Genomic DNA, 15,830 nt, shown 5'->3' on the forward strand with positions numbered 1-15,830 from the left:
CATAATTTGTGACCCTTTCTTCAAAGTTTCTACTGTTTAACATGTTTTTTTTTGACATGCTTGATGTTGCCTCATTGCATACTTAAAGAGAGAATGGACGAGATTATGGTACAGATGGGCACTTGCTTGTCTTGGGTAGAATGGCATCATCAAAACCCTGAGGATGCCTTGAAGAGCACCAGAATGTCTTGCCAGTGATGCTGGTGAAATCACAATTTTGAATCTTCAAGCAGTTATCTGCAGTTCTTTACAGCCTGCTGTTCCTACCATCAGCTCCTTGTGTCACGTTCTGTTCCTTGGTTGCATTGTCCCACCCTTCCCCTTTAACTACTTACTAGTATTATTTTGTTTTATTTTGTTTATTGGATTAATCTTGTTTACTGGGTGGCCAAATGTGTGTCAGCACAAGGGAAACAGCAGGGAGTGGATGTTTCAAACCAGCAAGGGAGAAAAGGGACTGAATGAATTTCATTCCACCATCAGCAGGGAGTCTTTGTGAGCAGAAACATAGGAGCAGTTTTCTGAAGTGCTTATCTGGTACTGTTTTTCAATATATGTCCTTTGTGAAGTTATCATAGCAGAAGACAGCAGCTAGGAACAGACATGTGTTGTGTTTTTTTTTTCTTTTTTTGTAAAGGAACGAGTCTTGTGAAATTGTTTTTACAATGATAATTATTTGTCTTTATCTCTTTCTTTCATTTTATTTGTGTAAAATATTTGACAAAGTTTCTGAAAGCAAGCTGTGCTTGACCAATGTATCAACATTGGAGGCCCAATTTTATGCTTAGAAGTGTTAGTGCTAATTTATACCTTTTTCTCCCACCTCAGTGGTGTTGAGTGAGTTGCAGCTACTGTGCTAGTTATGGCTGTAAGCATAGTATAGAACTGAACTAAAATTGATCTGGAAACTTGAAAGAAGTTTCCAAAGCTTTGTGTGCTTTATGAGCAAAATAGGATCTTGTGTAGAAGATGCTGGATAGATAATGCACACCTGAATTCAGAGAGAGAGTATTCTTAAAATTGTTTTAAAATGTCCTGTTTTGTTCAGCAGTTAGAGAAATTTATATGCACTGGTTTGTATATGCAGCCTAGGACTTCTACTTGAGATTGTTTGACTTTGCTTAAAAGTGTTGTTTCTCTTTTGTTTACATCATCATGAAGATATTTGACTCATCTGAGCTTGAACCAAATTCTTTTTTTTTTCCTTTGAGGAAGAACTAGAACATTTAAATTAACTTTTCTATTATAATTATACAGTAATTGTAGTGACAGCTTAACCTCAGTGAACCATCTTTCAAAGTTACTGCTTGGTGATTTACTGTATTTCAATTATGGAACTGTAATTATGATCGACAAGAAATGAAAGAGTAGTCTGTTAGGCATAACAATAACAGTCTGGGAAATGGCTCAATGGCTGGGTTGTTGTAGCTTAGATAGTTTTAAATCGCATTTCTTTCAGATTTTTTTTTTGCTTGCATGTTATAGTCTATAATAATATATGTAATCAGATGTTCAAAAATTAAATTTAATTCATTAATGTTTCTCTAAGCACAAGTTTTGCTCTTGCAGTTCTACTTTATGTGATCTTTGGGTTTTATTCTAAGAAAAACTTCAATCATGCTTAATGGGAAGGTTTTAGTATCCTTAATTATTTTTGAAACCCAGTACTATCTGTATGCCTGCTGGCTGAGATTATTCATTGTGTTTGATAAATGATCTATCAGGAAAGTAAAACTGATCCCTGTAGGGAGATGGATGAGTGATCTGCCGTAATCTTACATAAGGTATTAATTATTGTTTTTATAACTCATCTGGAATACCAAGCACTGTGTGAAAATCATGGGTTATAGAATTGAAGCTGATTGATATGTTAAGTACTTTTTTTTTTTTTTTAACATTATTACAAGACGGAAAGATTTATATTGGATGGTGGAATACAAGATGTTTACATCAAAGATAAGTGAAAAGTGCCATTCTGTTTTATTTAATGAGGAAAACTAGTGTGTAAATAGTGTTTGTAAATAGTGTATCTTATGCAGAAAATGATACCAATATTTAGTAGATGGGAGTATATTGAAGCCTATATGTACCAGGTTGTTAGTTCCTATGTTACTTCTATATTACATAAATTGGTACACTGAATGAAATTGTTTTGTGATGTACATTAGGCCTAAAATAAAATATTTGCAGGGAAAAACAAAGTAATTTTTGTGCCAGTGTTAAATCAGCAGAATTTTTCAGCTACTGCAGGTATCAGGTAGGTTGGCCAATGGTGCAGAGTATATTCATTCTGTGTGATTAGAATGAATTCCAGATCTGTTTAAAATCATGTTAGAAACATACTCGTGGTTATCTGATGAGAGAATGCTGGGAGGGTGGGGGAGTATTTGTTATGTGCAATTCTGTCTCGTGCTCAGTGATATGGTATTTTCTTGATTTTGTTTGTTTGCTTTTCTATAGAGATAGTTACATAAAGCCATAGATCTTAAAATCTTCATTTTGTTTGATACAATTTACCAAGGTAACTCATTTTTGTGTTATGCCTTCTGCTTGTGGTCTTTTTGAAATAGCTGTGATCGTTCCTAACTTCATTGCATGTTTATTAAGACTGAGATCAGACTATTTCCATTTAGTAAAATTTTTCCGCTTCCTTAACACACCTGTGTAGGATAACATATCTTTAATTTAGTAAGAAAATTTAAAAAATAATATATTTCTAAATAACAAGAGATGACTTCATCGCTTCAAGTGCTAAAGAATAAATGAGTATGAATCTCCACCATTGTAATGTAGTACAGAAATTTATACTATTTAATCTGAACCTCCAACCCCATAGGACAGAATTGTACTACTTAACCAGAAGTGCGGTGTCAGTAGATGAAGGGCCACTGTTTCAGTAAAATTTGGAAATAACTTCTGGAATGTAACGCTGTAGGTAGAAAGTTGTAGCAAACTGTAACCAGCTCGGGGAAGTACAGTTGCAAACTACACAGAACTGTGGAATTTGAAAAGCAGGCTGCACAAATTATGTTGTTCCAAAAAAGCTGTAGCGATCAAGTTACGACTGCCTTACAACAGTCTAGGGCTGACCTTGACTGATTTCTTCAGGGTTTGTAATGCTTCTGACCTCATTCACAGAGTGCTAGAACAGACACTCAACCTTTAGAAGCAGATTCCTTTATCAACACATTTAAGAATGCAGTGAAGCTTGTGGTCATGTGAGCTCTAACTGACGCATATGTTTTAAGCTGTGATATGATTAAAGAGAAGAAGGAATTTTAGCAGAGCAAGTGGTAGGAACAGCAAAAGACATGGTTATTTTCTTCCCAGGTTACAAACTAAATGCTACTCCTTTAAAATAGGTAAAGACACAAAATCGTAAAATTCTGCATGTCACAGATGAAAGCTTTGTTTTTGTTTTTTCATCCATCTGTATGAGTGGTTGTGAGTTTAGGCAAATTTAGCACAGAGCTGTAAAGAACTTTGAAATGAAAGTGAATAAAATATCTTTTCTACCTGACCTGATAATATATTCTGCTCTATGTGGAAGAATTTATTAGCTTTAATGAAGCTTAAGAAAAACTAGATTAAGTGTCATGAATGATACTGACATATACCATGTATGCCCTTCTTGGCTTGGCATATGTAGTATAAATGTAAAATAAAACATAGTTAAATTTATTATATTCTCAGAACCTCTCTTGGAATAATGCTATACAAACACCACATGGTGGTTGTCCAAGTGACTCAGGGTAAAAAGAAGACATCAGATGATGGTGGAGCATCACAGAGATGCTTCGGTTCATAAAGTGATAAGTAAATTTAATTTATATAAACTGTCAAATGGTACACGCATAAAATTATTTCAAGCTCTTTATATAAAAATAATAGGCTCCCAACTAACTGGTGCCATGCTAGGGTGAAATCTTGGGGTTATAATAAATAGCTCTGTAAACACATCTTACTGATAGCAGCAGAACAAATTATATAACAGGAATTACTTGGACATAAGAACATTGTTGTGCCCTTGTATTCATGTATCCATGACTCATCTCTAGTCTGCATCCTCAATGTTATGTCCAAGTCTCATCTGCTCACCTCAGACAATCTGCATAACAATTGGAAAAAAATTAGAGAAGATTGGCTAGGATTGCAGATACCACTAGTGGATTTTTCTTTCCTTTGCTTGCCTGAGGCAGCCTTTGCCATGTTGAGATAATGCTGGGTTTGGTTTATATGGTAGAAGCCAGCTGATAGAGGCCGGTTATTAACTGCTCTGAACTGTATGCAGAGTCAAAGGATAGTGGAGCAACTGGTCCAAGACAGTATTTCCTCTTCCGTGACCTGGCTTCCCCACTTCCCAGTCTTTCTTTTTCAGTCTTCCTTTACTAGCCCTCTAAAAGCCTGGTACGTTTTTGATCAATTTCCAGTGTGGTTCTGCAAACAGTTGGGATGGTGAGAAAAAGGAGAATGCACAGCCAGAAGTGTTATGGTAGATGGAAGGGTGCAGGCACTCCTGAAATAGGGATGAGTATTGGAAGCATCCTGATACATGGAAAATCTGGGAGACAGATTTGAGTTGTTTTGCTGTGTCTGTGCTGTGCATGGAAAGGAAGTTGTTTGGTGGTAGCATCATGCATGTTTTTAGTCATCCATTAAATGAAATGCGAAACAAATTGTGGAATACTGACTGTGTTGTCAACAAGAATAAAAAACATGCCTGTAAAGCATGCCAAAGATGGATGTTTTTCCACTGTATGTAGAGTCGAGAAAGCCTCTGACCAAAACTGTCCGGTAAAGTTCTCTGAGCTGTATTGCTTCATATCTAAACACAGTGGAGGAAAAATCTGTTTTATCTACAATAGTCATTTGATAGCATTGTGAACCTGATTTGGTCAGGACCATTTCAATTAGTCTGGGTTGGGAATGGGTAGGTTTTGTTTTGTTTTGTTTCATTTTTCTTTTATTTTTGAAAGTTGGTGAGAGCCTGTGGGGTCAGATACTTCTTAATACCATCAAGAGAATCTATAATCCTTACCAGCAGAAGACAGTGTATGTATATTCTGGTGGTTTGCCCTGTAAAAGTATATATTTCTTTATGTACGAGTGTGAAGTGTTGGACTATGCAAGTCCATTCAGTGTGGTAAAATGTGAACACCTAACCAGTTAATATTTTACTCTAGTCTTTGCAACAATTTCTGACCTTGAAAAAAGCTGCTAGTTTAAGCCAGTCTGAGTATGTCATGATACATAGCTAAGAGGATAATAGGAGATGGGTATAGCTGGTTGTTGAAAGGTTAATGCTTTCCTGGCTCTGGATATTGTAACTGTGTAAACGTTAGGTTGTGCTTGAATTGGGAAATCTTGTTTAGTATGTTCTCTGTAAAAAGGAGTTTAACTCTCAGTTTTATAATGTAGACCTTTAAATCTTTCATTACATCTTATAAATTAAAATTAAATAGTTTTGGAAATAATGTTAAGGATATTATACCGTTTAGATCAGTGAAAAAGGCCTGGCAAGAAGGAAAGTCTTGTCTCTAAACTGTCACAGGTGAATGATTTTTATCCAATTAATAGAATGACTTTAGCTGAAATGGAAGGAAAAATAGTCTGACCTGTTTATAAATTTGTACGTTTCCTTACTGAGTAATGTCTTGAAGTACAGTTAAGGATTCGATTCAGGCTGGTTGCAGTGTAGCTCACTATGAGATAAAACCACACTGAAACACAACACTGACCCTTTTAATATGTAACTAATGTTAGTTAAATTCCAGAGGCTGAGCCATATATTACAAGTAGGCTAAACCTCCTTTTAAAATTATGGAAAGAATGAATATAATCGGTTCAAGGTAGAAAAGTAGCAAGTAAAGCCAATTAGACAATTTAGTCTCTTCCACGTTTTTTACTTTCTGGTAGCCATAAAACTCCATTTTGCTTTTATGGCTTTCATATTCTGTTTTAAGAGTTAAGAGATTTTATTATTATTGCTAAACAATGTTACTATATCATTCATCTGAGGGACCTGCAACTATTATAAGAAATAGTGCCTTCGGTAAAAAGAATTGCCGAAGTGGGAAAAATACCTGAACTACAAACAGAACTACAAATAGAATTAAAGACCTGTTATTTACGTTCACGAGCTTTAAAAACTAGATGACCATACCTGAACAACACACATTTCAGAAGTTATCTTTACTGAAGAGGTAATAAGAATTAACAATCAAAAGGCTGTCCCTGTGTTGAGGCTCATTCTTGCTTAGACCCCTTTTCAATATGTCTTTTCCCTTGGTTATATATTTTGGGGTATGGTTGTTTTGTTGTTGTTGTTTTTTTTTTTGTTGTTGTTGTTGTTGCTTTGTTTTGTTTTGTTTTTTTCTTTTGAAAACAACACCGTGTTAGCTAGAAAAAAAACACTGTCTAGTTGTTTTATTTAAACTTGATTGATTTACACACAAAAAGGAGAGGAAAGGACAAAAGAAAGTGGATTGATTTCTCTGTAACTGCATCTCCTTCAGCATCACTTGAGGGAACTGGGTAGATCTGAGTCTGTGAAGTTACGTAAATCTTTCTACATGTAGTTCAAGAAGCTTAATAACTTATCCAGCACCAACTTGAAAAGGTGGCCCACAAGCTTTTAGTGTTTTCAACAGAGAATATCTTCCCTGATACCTTAAATGTTCCACACCAGGAACAAAGTGAAGGGAGCAGCCACAATATTCCCTTTTTTTCACAAGGCTTTGGAAGATTATCGTGTCATTTACTTTGATTCCACACGTATAACGTATAGATATGAAAAGAATATCTGAAAGCCTGTTATTTCCATTAGAAAACCTTTATCTGTGCTGTAGCTCATTTTGTATGGAGATTGATTCTTTAGATTTGTACTTCAAGTATGGTGATTAGAGAATGAACAGCTAATTGGTTGAATTCAGTTTTACTCAGCTGAATTTTATTCAAAATATAAAATTTTGAAATTTTATAAAATATAAAATTGTTTGAAATTTAAGTGTAGTCAGAAAAATTGGCTAAGTTGTGCCTAATCAACATTGAACGTAGACAAAATATAACAGTTTTAATAAGCTGTGAATGAGACACTTAGCTTCCCCTCATTAGCCCCTTCCATATTGTGTTAAAAGGTCTGTAAAGGCCCTGCACTGCACAGTCACTGCTGAAGGGGAATTTCACCAGCTGAAACACCTAAGTCAGCCAAAACCATTTTTTAAATGATCAGTTACACAACCACTCATGTTTTTGCCAGTGTTAAGGGTGTGGTAGAAAAGAAGGTGTGGAGCCACAGAACATTTTCTGCATTCCTATCAAAGAGCTTTTTTTCTCTACTTAGATGGAAATAGAGTATTTCAGTTGAATCTCCAGAACCACGTTTGTGTGTTCTGTCCAGTTTCTTTAGGTTTGACATAGCAATTGGTGGTGGTAAGGATGTTGGTATCTTTTGTGCTGAGCTCCACCTCTGATTCTTTTTACTGCTTTCACTAAAATTGAGAGTAGAATGGTACATAAACGCATTTGCTTTAACAAAAGTGTTCTGACTCTTTTGTTACACAAATATTTATTGCTTTATTTATACTTTGTCTTGACTAATTTTAATATATTTAAAAATATTTCTGCACATGCATACAATTATATGAAAGGACGCACAAGTTTTATTAAACTCATTTTTTTGTCAGGCAAAACACCTGAAAGAAGTGAGGGAATTGAATTCCACTGCTGAAGTTCCCTTATGGAGAGTAACTTCTTAGGCCAAATGCTGAAACCTGAATGTGTAATGCATATGAAATCTAGTGTCTGTGACTGTGTGGGCTCAGAAAAGCAGACCTAAGCCAGGTTAAACTTCATAAATCAGGTATATGTACCAAATCAAACAGTACACATGTGCATGCATTCTCATATTTTATTCTCATCAGCTACAAGTAAAAGTAACTTTGTACTCCTGAATGAAATATTCTAACATCATATTTTATCAACACTGTTCAGACTTTGGTCTGTTCCTCCATTCAGTACATACTAATAAAAACTTGTTCAGCAGACACAAAATCATGTCAACTGTTTCACAAACTTAAATTCTCCACATAACTGCAAGGTCAGTAAGTAACATTTTGCTGTGAAACCCACAGATCCATTCAAATGCACTTGTCGTTTAAGGTTAAAATTTCTTGATGAGACTTTGAGTATTTAGAATAGCTACCTTTAATCCTACTATGTGACTGAAAGAATCATTTATAAGTCTCTCAGTCTACGTGATGATTTAATCTAGTTTAATTTCAGAAATTTTAGAAACTGAGATAAACAAATTTAAAATTAGGCCATACTAGCAGGTGTATGAAGAGGTGTTACCCTGATCGAGATACGTGTGTTAGAAATAGTACACTGAAGTTTACCAGTATATCTTGCTTCCCTTACTGTGAGGTCAAGTGAAACCGGCTTTAACCACAAAAGCACAAGTTTGCCTGTATAAAACATGGGATGTGTGTCCCAAGGAATTTTAACAGAAATGTGTAACTTGCATTCCTAGTTTTCAGAATCCTTAGCTTTGTCAACGAGGTAGTTCTGTAAATTTCTGTTTTTATTACAAATGTAATGTCTGTTCAGTGATGCACTGGTGTTTTAGAAATGCAGTATTTTGCTATAGTGAGAGGAAACAAGTACAGCATTTAGTATGTGAGCTTTTGTTTGTTTGTTTGTTTTTTTCAGTGGCAGATTTTGTACTTAGTACTGTATTTTCACAGAACCCCAGAATCATCTAGGTTGGAAGAGACCTCAAGATCATCTCGTCCAACCTCTGACCTAACACTAATAAGTCCTCCACTAAGCCATATCACTGAGCTCTACATCTAAACGTCTTTTAAAGACCTCCAGGGATGGTGACTCCACCACTTCCCTGGGCAGCCCATTCCAATGCCTCACAACCCTCTCAGTAAAGAAGTTCTTCCTAACATCCAACCTAAACCTCCCCTGGTGTAACTTTAGCCTATTCCCCCTCGTCCTGTCACCAGGCACATGGGAGAACAGGCCAACCCCCACCTCACTACAGACTCCTTTAAGGTATCTGTAGGGAGCGATAAGGTCACCCGTGAGCCTCCTCTTCTCCAGGCTGAACAAGCCCAGCTCCCTCAGCCGCTCCTTGTAGGACTTGTTCTCCAGGCCCCTCACCAGCTTCGTCGCCCTTCTCTGGACCCGCTCAAGCACCTCGATGTCCTTCTTGTAGCGAGGGGCCCAAAACTGAACACAGTACTCGAGGTGCGGCCTCACCAGAGCCGAGTACAGGGGGACGATCACCTCCCTAGCCCTGCTGGCCACACTGCTTCTGATACAAGCCAGGATGCCGTTGGCCTTCTTGGCCACCTGAGCACACTGCTGGCTCATATTCAGCTGACTGTCCACCAATACTCCCAGGTCCTTCTCTGCCTGGCAGCTCTCCAACCACTCATCTCCCAGCCTGTAGTTCTGCTTGGGGTTATTGCGCCCCAGGTGCAGGACCCGGCACTTGGCCTTGTTGAACTTCATACAGTTGACCTCAGCCCATCGGTGCAGCCTATCCAGATCCTCCTGCAGAGCCTTCCTACCCTCGAGCAGATCGACACACGCACCTAACTTGGTGTCATCTGCAAACTTACTGAGGGTGCACTCAATGCCCTCATCCAGATCATTGATAGAGATATAAAAGAGGACTGGCCCCAGTACTGAGCCCTGGGGGACTCCACTAGTGACTGGCCTCCAGGTGGATTTGACTCCATTCACCACGACTCTTTGGGTCCGGCTATCCAGCCAGTTTCTAACCCAATGAAGCATACACCTGTCCAAGCCACGAGCAGCCAGTTTCTCAAGGAGAATGCTGTGGGAAACGGTGTCAAGTCTTATTGAAGTCAAGGTATTTTCTGATACCTCATATGATTTTGCACTCCGCATGTGTAGCTTGTGATTTATATTCACTACTGTGTGATATTAGATGTAAGAATCAAATCATTACCACTTAAATCTCTTTTACCTCTCAAGCTTCCTTCCTTTAAATCCTTCTTTTAAAGAAGCTGAGTGCCCATAATCATGATAATACAGATGTAGTTTATCTTTAGGCAGTCACAGAGGACTTTGCATTGTGGGACATCATTACAACTGTTTACTTTCTTCTAGATAGGCTTCTTCTCTTTTTCTTTCCAGTTTTTCTCAGAAGTCTGCAATCCGTTTCCAACTTTTTACCTAACGTCTTTAGCTTAAATCTGCTGATAAGGCTTGCTCAGTCTTAAATCATGAGTTTAAACATGATAAAACTACAGTTTGAGAAAGCATAATAAAATGAGAAAGTATAATAAAATGTTTCATGCGTTCAGAAATGTGAATAAGAAGAAGGTATGAATGTGTGTAAGAAATCTACAAGTAACGGGTATTAAGATGAAGGTGTTCTTCCAAAGACAGAAAAGGTGGGGATCTGAGTGCAAAACAGCCTAAACATAGTGAGTAGGAGACACTGAATGACCTGAAAGACTGAATGAGGATAGACAAATTAGAAGGAAAGATGATGAAAATGCAGGCAAGCAAACACAATGAAAATGCTGTAGAGTTTTTATCTTACATAAATGTAATGATATTACACTTATTAGTAAGAAATTTGTTTATTAAAACATACTGCAAAAATTAGTAAGGGGGAATAAGAAATCATAAGCATGTTTTATATAACATAAGTATAACATAAGGAAGAAACTAATCTTGGATCTGAGATGTGATAATTTTAAGATCCAAAAAACTCACTTCAATACTTCTCACACCCTCCAACTCCTCTTTTTTTTTTTTTTTTTTTTTTTTTTTTTTTTTTTATGGCGAATATTCCTGAATATACAGTATTTCCTTCCAGGTTTTGTCATGAAGAATCTTGCTTAACCAGTTTTATCTGTTTTGTGCTCTGCATGTGTTTACATACATAATCCCATTTCAGCTCCTTGAGGAGGGTCATCCACAATCCAGTGAACAAAAGATCGTGTTATATTAACAATACGTTTGTTAATGTTTCATTTTGCCCTTAAATAAGTACTTTCTGACCTTTACTCTGTTCTGTTACCATAGGCTTAATTTGTATAAACTCCAGTTAAAATGATTGACAAAAGTTTACCAATGTCCCCAAATATTAATTATAACAATTCTGAATTCGTGACTACTGTTGGCACCCATGCTTAATTCGTTGATATAGCCATAGGCTTTTTTTCATATCTAAAGCCATCTGTAGTTTGGAGAATTGGTGCTACATGTGCATTTTCTACTCAAAGACCATCTAAATTCTATTTGTGTAGGTTGACTTCATTTAAATTTCACTATCAAATTGAAAATGCTATTATTGTCGATTTTTTAATAGCGTGTTAATGAATGTTATCCCAAATGTGCTGCTTCATGCCTTACATGTACAGTAGTGTAAGGTAAAAATAGGATAGGGTAAATGCTTCTGTTTTCCTTCTCAGGCTTATCTGAAACTACTTGAAAAGATATTGGAAAAATAATGTATTGTGATAGTTGAATTTTGAAGAAAATGTCTTTCCCCGAAAGATATGTAAGAAAAATGACACTGACTACAATGCAGTAAAGCTCCCATATATACTAAGAGTTTTCCTAACATTTTGAAAGAGTATGTGTGTGCATTTATTTATTTATTGTTGGTATCTTTCAAGACATACCCTTTCAGGGTAAAAGAAAAGAATTTTGTAATTAATATGTCAGAGTTTGTTTGGGAATAGTATGTTCATGTGAAAGTGTAACCCTTGTAATAATGCCAAGGTCATTGGAGTTCTGTGGAGATGTGCCGGTTAAGTACTGGCCACACAGGCTGCTCAAACTTTAGATTTTACACATATATCTAATTGGTTTCCAGGATTTTATATGAGGCTTATGGATAATCTTGGGAATTTACTGAAATACATAATGAAAAAGGAGGAAGAATACCAGTTCAGTTTAATTTTAGTGGGTATCCTCAGTGCATACAGCAAGAAACGGGGAAAAGATCTCTAGATATCACAGTATCAGTGTAGGCTGAAATTAATTTTGAACCTCTTAGGTTAAAAATATATGTGCATGTATGTAGATTTGAGGGGGCTGTTTTTATTTATTTATTTTGTGTGTGTGTGTGTACTTCTAGGAAAATAATGCTTCCTGTGTTGGGAAATCAGATTAAAACAGAGTAGATGAGGGTATGATAGATCAGGTACAGCATGTGTCTGCTGCAGTCCTCTCGTTGCACAGCCCAGCGTAGGCGTTTGGATGAAAAAGAACAGACAAATCAACATTCCTTTCCCTGAACTCCCCAGCATGCCTCAGCTGCTTTCACTCAGCTGCAGAAAGGGGAAATCAGACAAAAAGGAGCCTCTGGTAGAGTGCTTGCTAATTAGTAAAACTTTGCTGTATGCAAAAAGCAAAAATTAAATTAATATATAAATGCTATTGAAAAGGATGTGAGAACTTAAAGCATCAGCAGAAACCTATTTCATAGCCTTTTAACTGTCATATACTCGGAAGAACAAGTTTTTTCAGTATTTTCGAAAGACTAGAACTTGTCAGCCTGCTTATGCTGCCCGTTTTTGTGTAAGTTCATTGACCCTGTAGACAGTCTGAGTGTTTTCTGAGTTGCTGCTTTATCAAACTAATTTGCATGTTTTTAAAGCTGTTGCTTGCTAGAAAACAACCTAGTGAGGGCACACTTTGTAAACACCCTTTTACAGATTTTTGCTTATCCCTTTGGAAGGGAGGAGGGGAGAATCAGGACCTATAATCAAAAGTAACATAACTAAAAGAGATTTTCATGCTTTCCTAAAATATTTCACAAAGTAGTGTCTTACCAAGCTACTCTGGAGGATTTGTTTTCACTCGGATAAACATGACTTCACGTGCAAAAATGCTATGCCTTGGTAATTAACGTGTAATTACCTAATCACCAGATAATGTAGAGGCCAAAGTTATAAATGGATTCAGAAAAGATGAGAGAAATTAATGGATGATGCATTCATGTAGGTAAAAATGAGATGTAGGAGTGTGTGATGGTTCTACTTATAGTTTCATTTTTTCCGTAAACATCTACTGTGGCCACTGCTGGAGAAAATACTGGTCTAGACTGAGTCTTACGGTTGGTCTGGTGTTCTTACTATTATTTATAGTCTTAATGCAGTAGGTGATGAGCCTGTACACAAGAACCAGATCTTTGTATGGAGTCACCACTTTGTATCAGACTCTGAAAGCTCAAGAGCAAAAAGGAAAAAAACATTTTATTTATTTATTTTTTTTTTAATGGGATTCTTACTAATAAATCAATGAAGAGCAAAGAATTAGGGGTTTAGAAGTACATGCCTGGTCTGTGTAGCATGACAATATAGATACATACCTTGACTTACAGTTTCCACAATAGTAACAAATGAAATGCACAGTCTTAAATGGGAGAGTGTGTTTTAGGAGTGGGTAAGTGGTAAGACAGAGGTGATAATTAACTCTGAGAAGTTGCATGCTGCAACTTTAGGCAGTTGCCCTGCCAACAAGTCTGTAGCTACATGTGATAAATTGTGATAAGTAGTTTAGTTTAATTTTGTCTTTGTGTTGTGTATTTATTTCTGTTTCTGAAATAATATACGAAGTGTATCTGTTTGAATACAAGGTGAACTCAATAGCTAAACTCCTTCCATCCTCAGGCAGTGACTGGAAACCAAGTAGAACTACTGAACAAGCATAGCCCCAAGTGTGGGTTGTAAGATATGCAGATAGAGCTGCATCAACACCGCTGTAAGGTACTTCCAGTCTCTGCTGCTTGTTTGTGCCTGCTCAGTCTGCTGTGCTGTGCTGGCATTGCCTGTTGTGGAACCATGTTTTGAGATGGATTGGGTAATTTCTTCCAGTAACACCTCTACCTGCACCCACCTTTTTATCTCAGTCAAGATAATTTCTTTATTTATAAATACACTTGTGTATTTATATACATATATACGCATACATGTTCATATGTGTATCTTAAAGTTGATTCTGTTCCCAAAGCTGGTTCACTGTGCAGCTCCAGATATAGCTGAATGTAGAGTGCTGTACATTTGTGTTTGGAATGGGCAATGGTGCAAGACTGTCTGAATTTTGTGCTGCTGTGGGAGAGACACTCCTCATCAATATGTTATTTCTTCAAGGCCCACATGTCATGCCTCTTGATGTCTGTTTGAGTTTTTCAGATTACTTGTAAATACTAAACACTGGGATGTGATCATTAAAGTAATTGAAGGCAATAAGGAAGTAGTTTAAGTAAAAATATGCGATGGCAGGCATGAGATTGTTTGGGTACGGTTACTTGAGCATGTAGCCATGCCAGAGGAAAAAAACACCTTCCTTGTGTGTTCTCCTACAATGATCTTGAAAATACATTTTTGTCATTATACAGGTTTTAATTTTGATTCTTTAATGTTTTAATGCTGTATCCTAACTACTCTGGTGCTATGTGAAACTTCTGTCGGAAAAGAACATTCATTAATTTTGCTTTTTTAAAAACATTGCATAATTTGTTTTCACTAGAATGCTGCTGTCCTTGCTAGTGAAAGAAACGCTGCAGAAGAGATGCGAAATAGTACAGAAAATCAAGTGAAGGAGCTGATGAAGGAAAATGAACAGTTGAAAAGAACAGTTGATGAGCTAGAGAGTAAAAATGAAGAGTTGCATAAACAATTTGATAATATGAAAGAAGAAGAAGGTTCAGTGAAGGAAAAAATAAAGAGGTGTGAGGTAAGCTGAGAAAACAAGCCCCCTAAAGTAGTCTCCCTCCTGTTGTCATGTAGGGAAGTGTAAATGGGACATATAAGGAAGCCACTGAATGTTTTGTAGTTCTATATGCACTTGTTAAGTAATACTGGTTGTCTGTTTGTCTTTAGATGTCAGATTAGAGGTCTTGTATGTATCTAACTATATCAAATTATGTAATTGCAGGAAGAGAAGCAACAATTAGAAGAAGCTTTGAAACATGCTGAAAACGAGGCAAAAGATTTGGTGGTGTTAAAAAGATCTTTGGAAAGCCAGCTAGAAGATATGCAGGTAAGAGCAAGAGCAATATGAAATATTAAAATTTTCAATTTTCTGTTTACCTGAGTCACCATTGCTTTCTACACTGACATCTCGCTAACTTTCTGTGCGCACACATCTAGAATTAATCAAGCCCAGAGAACTGTTAGCCACTATACACTTTCCCAAGGAGTGTGATTGTGCTCAGAGTGCACATACAAACCGTTTGAATGTAAGTTGAAAAGTTGTTGCTCTTTGGTAAGAAATGATAATACATACATACACCAAGATATAATAATACGTACACTAAAAGCTTTTGCTTTCTTCAGTCACTGAAAAAGGTAGTCTACCAGAAGGAGATTCTGGAAGGTGACAGGTTCTTTACAGGGTCCAGGAAATGCTTAGTCCTGTGATTTTTATGGTACATCAGCTGGCTCAAGAGATAAGATGATGATTTACAGGATAGATGTGGGCATGAGAGATTTCAACAGATGTGGGAAAATGAGAACTTGGACACCTGAAATTCAATTCCCATGGTGTTCTGAAGCAGAGTCGCTACTGTAAGTTCAGTGTTGAACTAACTAAAAGCAAACTCAGTGAAATGGAAATGTCTCCCTGGAATAGGTCTGGTATCTAGGAATTGCATTTTCTATTAGAATAATTATGATTAAAACTTCATAGCACTCTCTAATTTTTAGTAATGTAGTTAAGATTTGTTTTCTGATCCTTCTTAATAATAAGCAGTGAAAATAGAATGAGGATGGAAACGGGAAGATGCAATACATGAGAAGTACAATTTTTCTTTTCAGGACATCAGAGTA

The 15,830-nt window shown here is 36.6% G+C and overlaps 1 protein-coding gene across 12 annotated transcripts in view; it reads left to right on the forward strand.

Annotated features, from left to right (window-relative positions):
* The window catches only part of CGNL1 (cingulin like 1), a 67,564-nt gene that overhangs the window by 35,014 nt on the left and 16,720 nt on the right, over positions 1-15,830 (forward strand). For all 12 annotated transcript variants that reach the window (XR_011812062.1, XR_011812061.1, XM_021267096.4 and 9 more), the window contains 2 exons: positions 14,530-14,736; positions 14,938-15,042. Coding sequence is in view for 10 of the 12 variants with exons in the window: in XM_021267096.4 (XP_021122771.3) it covers positions 14,530-14,736; positions 14,938-15,042 (312 nt within the window). In the remaining 2 variants the exon portion in view is untranslated. The remainder of the gene's footprint in view (positions 1-14,529; positions 14,737-14,937; positions 15,043-15,830) is intronic.

The sequence above is a fragment of the Anas platyrhynchos genome, chromosome 11 (assembly GCF_047663525.1).
Source record: "Anas platyrhynchos isolate ZD024472 breed Pekin duck chromosome 11, IASCAAS_PekinDuck_T2T, whole genome shotgun sequence".
NCBI lineage: Eukaryota > Metazoa > Chordata > Aves > Anseriformes > Anatidae > Anas > Anas platyrhynchos.